Here is a 4,536-nt window from a genome sequence, read left to right as displayed (position 1 = left end):
TACGAAAACATTGGTGAATGCCACAAATTCTCCTAAATCACTCGTACGCACAATTTAAGAACAAATCTGTGCGTACGAACAGTTCTTGCATGAGGCCCAATGAATCAAACAGGCAACCTATCGGTTACAGGATGACACCCCTAACCACTCCGCCCACTGAGGCCGGAGGCATACTGTTCCCTGGCTGTCTGTGTGCTGGTGCGGTGTCTGTCCGTTACGGCTGGTCTTATGTGCATGATATCTCCTGAATGAAATTATATGTTTGCTTATAAATAGGCATAATAACTCCATTAGGGTAGTACTCAGTCTGTTTATATTTGGGCATCAAAGGTCAAGGTCATTTATGATGATTGGTAAAATAAAACGCTTTTTTTTTCAAAGGCAGACATGTCTAGGGCAGGCGGAGGCATACGCATGAAGTTCCACCTTATTTGTTTTAAAATCTTTAATGTCAATACTCAGTTTTTCTCTTGTCTTTACTAGTTTTAGTGAAGTAAATTATTTTTATATGAAATTCTATAAATTTACTTTAATTCACTTTATTTATTTAGTGTCAATAGTCACTTCAAAGTATACAAAACAAAAAAGATCCTGTCAGGTTTGGAGGAGAGATGGACCCAAGAATGCAACCCAACACAAGGAATAAAAAAAGAAAAACTAAGAGTTAATTAGAAAACAAAAGCTGATGTGGCAGCAAAACCATACAGAGACGGTTAAAGACAGCTATGTCTTTAACAGCAAATTTGACCTTAACTGTTAAAAAGTTAAAAATAAAAGATAAGGTAAAGGTTTTTGTTAAATAACTTATTAGAGATGTTTGCATCGGGATCACAAGTCTCTTCCACACTTATTTTGTTGATTAGAATCTAAAAAATATTGGCCCCCTCTTCTTGATAGTGTGGATTTTTTTTGTTGTCCAACTTTGTCCACGTTACACCTTCCTCGGCTTTCTTCATGCCTACCTTTTCATTTTTAGATTTCAATCAGCTGGAGTACACTTTTGAAAGAAGACGGGTAGATTTAGACTATGTAGAAGAGGCACTGGAGTCTGGAGAAGTTTGTAACTGAATAGAAAACTTAAATAGAAAACAGTGTAGGAACCCTGAGTAAGGATGAACCAACAAGTCACAGGTGGTGCATTTGTAGAGGCGGAGGCTTGAAATGCAGAACATTGTTTCCTTTCTTCAGCTCAGTTTTTATGGTCCAAACTCCTGGTCCTATCAGTTTTCCATTCTGACATCTAAATGGATATTTTTGAACATTTCCCTTTAGGAACGTTTCCATTTAGTTTACCTGCTCAGGACTTTGGATCCAAGTGATAAAACCATGACCATCCCTGTTTTTCAGTTGTATGTGTCTATGTATGGTTTTTTTTTTTTTTTGTTTAATAATAATGCATTTCTTTCAGCTAAATAAAACTGTGCCAAGAAAAGGGAATCATGATTTTTGACTTAGGTTTTTTTGATCACAGGTATTGTATTAAACACATTTGAGATTTCATGAGAAATCATGTGAATGCTAAGTTTAGCTGTTGTTCCGGGTGTTTTTCATCAAGCTGTTTCAATCTCATTTATAATTCTTGACAATTTCAGAGAAATTGAAAATAATGCCTTAAAAAGTATTTTTTAAAATTTGCCTAATGTTTATTTCTACCTGCTTGTGTCCCATTTACCATTTTCCTCTGCAGCAGAAGCTCCACATGAGAGAGCAGCTCTTCTAGCCCACAGGACTGCAGTTTCCTTCCCTGTGAGGTTCTCAGAACCTGAAGGATTTCTTCTGGGTGGAACTAAAGATTCTATCACTGCTGCACCTGTAGGTGAGGCTGCTCCTCAAGTCGTAGAAGCTTTCGAAGCTTTGGCTGAGGTAGAGTGTGAAAGCTTGGCACCAGAAGAGGAGCTGGGCTCGGCTGGGGCCACAGAAAATGCCACCATAGCATCCTCTGAACCACAAGATAAAGCAGCTGAGTCATCTTCTTCATCCTCCTCATCCAGCGACTCTGATTCAGACTTTGACTCAGATTCTGAAGATGAGTTGAATGGGGAGGCAAAAATCAGGAATGTTTCACCGATGTGTGCAGATGCTACTCCTGGAGAGACCATAGGCACTGATGAGGCAGCAGGAGGACTTCAGCGCCCAGGGAGAGGACCTAGAGGCAGATCTGAAGAGTCAGAGAAGTTAAGCCCTGAGACTGGTTCAAGAACTCCTGAAGATGTGATGGAAGATGCTGCTGCCTCTCTTATCACTGAAGCACACTATAAAACTCCATGGCTACAAGTGGCGCAAGCTGAGGCTCCTGTAGAGGTCTCTGCAGAACCTGCTGAGCTCTCTAAAGAATCCCAGAGGGTAGCTGCTCCAAGACCTGTCAAATCAAAGAGCTTACCCACTGAAGCAGCTGCTGAGGCTAAAACTTTGAGCACTGCAGAAGATCTGAAGGACCCTTTTCTGGTCTCAGCTGAAGTTACAGAAGAAGATGTGTCATTGGAGACTGCTGCTGAACAGCTTGAGGGTACACACACCACCATCACCACCACCCTACTTCTCCTTAACACTGTCTTGATCTAGCAGATTCCTGTGATTTTTCTAAATCACATCTGTAAAGGGTTCAGGTGTGGAGGAGGCACTCGCTCCATCACACTGCTTTAACAAACCTCAGTTTTACTCTTTTGTTCCTTCACTGTAAAAAGCTAACCTCCCATAATCTTTTCCCTTTAGTTTGTTAGCTTTGCATGAATTGGATGTGTTTGGATACACTTTCAAGGTGTTTTTTCTTTTATAAAGCATTTTATAACAATCATTGTCTCTGCTTTCAGTGTTGGCTGAAGTTTGCCCTTTTGCTCACTAGAATTGTTTCCATCTTCCAGAACGTTTCAGTCACTTTTTTTTCTTCTGAACAACTTAATGTCTAAAGTATTCCCCTGACTTGTAGTTTTTGTTGTTTAGATGTTTTTTTTCCTGTGCTGTGTTTTTGCACACAGTTCTTCTATATTGAAGTGATGTGGATAGATTTAAGGTGTCTCTGACAGCAGCTGGATCATCAGAAACTAGGAGTTGTCGGACTTTGTGGAAGATTGTAAAGAAGCAGAGTTATTGTTTATAAAAAACTTGTTATTTTTTGTTTAACAATTATCTTCCAGTTTCTGTCCAGCACATATCTAAGCAYCTGGGGAAGAACAATTTTCTCTCTCTCAATCCTGTAAATATGTTCGTACTTGGGTGTCAATAATGCTTTCCTCTTTCACTGTGCATTTTCTTTTTCTTCCATTGTTTCTTGACAAATAGTTAATTGGTTATGTGATTTTTGGCTTGTTCTTTTAAAGCTTATTTAAAAAAAATCTTTCCAGCAGAAATAACCTTTACTTTCAAAGGTGTTTTGGGCCTGTTCGGACCCTGTACTTTAATCCATCCTTAATGATTGTTGATATAACTAAATATAGGTRTGAGGGCTCTCCATTGAAGAAATTTTCATTTAAACAACTTTCAGAAGTTGTGTAGACCGTATAGACCCTATTCATCKGCATACATTTGATATTCTGAACTTTGATGTAGGTCCTTCTCTTGAACTGACATAAATCCGCACAGTTCCAGGTCACAATTATGACCTGGATGCCTCATGAGAAAATAAGAAAAAACAGTTTGCTTTAACTGATGGCTGATTTAAAGTAAATCAAACAGCCATAACGGAATAGTTTGAAGAATGTCTTTTTTATTAGTTGACCAAGTTTTGTTTTTAGACTCACTGTGATCCCTGTGAGGTCCCACGTGGCTTGGGAATGTTGTTTTATGGAAAAGCATGTATTTTTATTTTTATTGCCTTGCATTCGCATAGAAACTGCATTTTAGAAGTCCTGAAAATGTATTGTTTAAAAGTGGGGTTCAGAGTGAAAAAAGTTTTAAACCCTTGTGTTTTTGTGTAGATTCACCAAAACACAACGTTTTGAAGACTAAAATGTCATAGACCCACTACTAATCTAATACTCAAGGGTGACAGATGTAACAATAAAATTATGTCCTCATGCATCTCAGTAATCCAGGTAGAAAAATCCAAAAAATATATATATAAGTAGAACCTCTGGACAGGTTCTTTAATGAAACTTTTCATCTCTCCTCCAAGTGACTTCTTCAGTTTCATCAGAATCACTAAYAAAGAAAGAGACCTTATGTTGAGTTTGACTAACCTTGTTTTAATTACATTAGATACATAGTTATTGCATGAAGAATTGTAAGGTTTTCCTCATGTGGTATGTTTTTTTGTTTTGTTTTGCAGAGCCTACAGCTGCAGTAGTAGAACCTACAGAGCCTGAGGAGCCTTTTGATAACAGCACCTATAAAAACTGCCAGCACCACAGCTACACACCCTATACRTTTGTAGACCTGGATGTAGAAATGGCCAAGTATCGCCTCCCTCAACCCTCTTCTGGCARACCCTCACCTCGGCACTAGAAGAGCGGAACCAGTTAAAAATTATTCTTTGTAAATGTTAGTTTAGAAATTAGTGATTCAAATATATTTGTGTGTATGTTGTATAATATATATATA

The 4,536-nt window shown here is 38.3% G+C and overlaps 1 protein-coding gene across 1 annotated transcript in view; it reads left to right on the top strand.

Annotated features, from left to right (window-relative positions):
* ndufv3 (NADH:ubiquinone oxidoreductase subunit V3) overlaps nucleotides 1-4,536 on the top strand; it is a 9,557-nt gene extending 5,021 nt beyond the window's left edge. The window contains exons 3-5 of the mRNA XM_014014534.1: nucleotides 1,688-1,816; nucleotides 2,078-2,506; nucleotides 4,265-4,536. Of these exons, the coding sequence (XP_013869988.1) occupies nucleotides 1,688-1,816; nucleotides 2,078-2,506; nucleotides 4,265-4,440 (734 nt within the window). The 3' untranslated portion in view covers nucleotides 4,441-4,536. The remainder of the gene's footprint in view (nucleotides 1-1,687; nucleotides 1,817-2,077; nucleotides 2,507-4,264) is intronic.

This window comes from Austrofundulus limnaeus, unplaced genomic scaffold, assembly GCF_001266775.1.
Source record: "Austrofundulus limnaeus strain Quisiro unplaced genomic scaffold, Austrofundulus_limnaeus-1.0 Scaffold116, whole genome shotgun sequence".
Taxonomy (NCBI): domain Eukaryota; kingdom Metazoa; phylum Chordata; class Actinopteri; order Cyprinodontiformes; family Rivulidae; genus Austrofundulus; species Austrofundulus limnaeus.
Note: the sequence above shows the minus strand (reverse complement) of the source record. Positions and strands in the feature narration are given on the sequence as shown.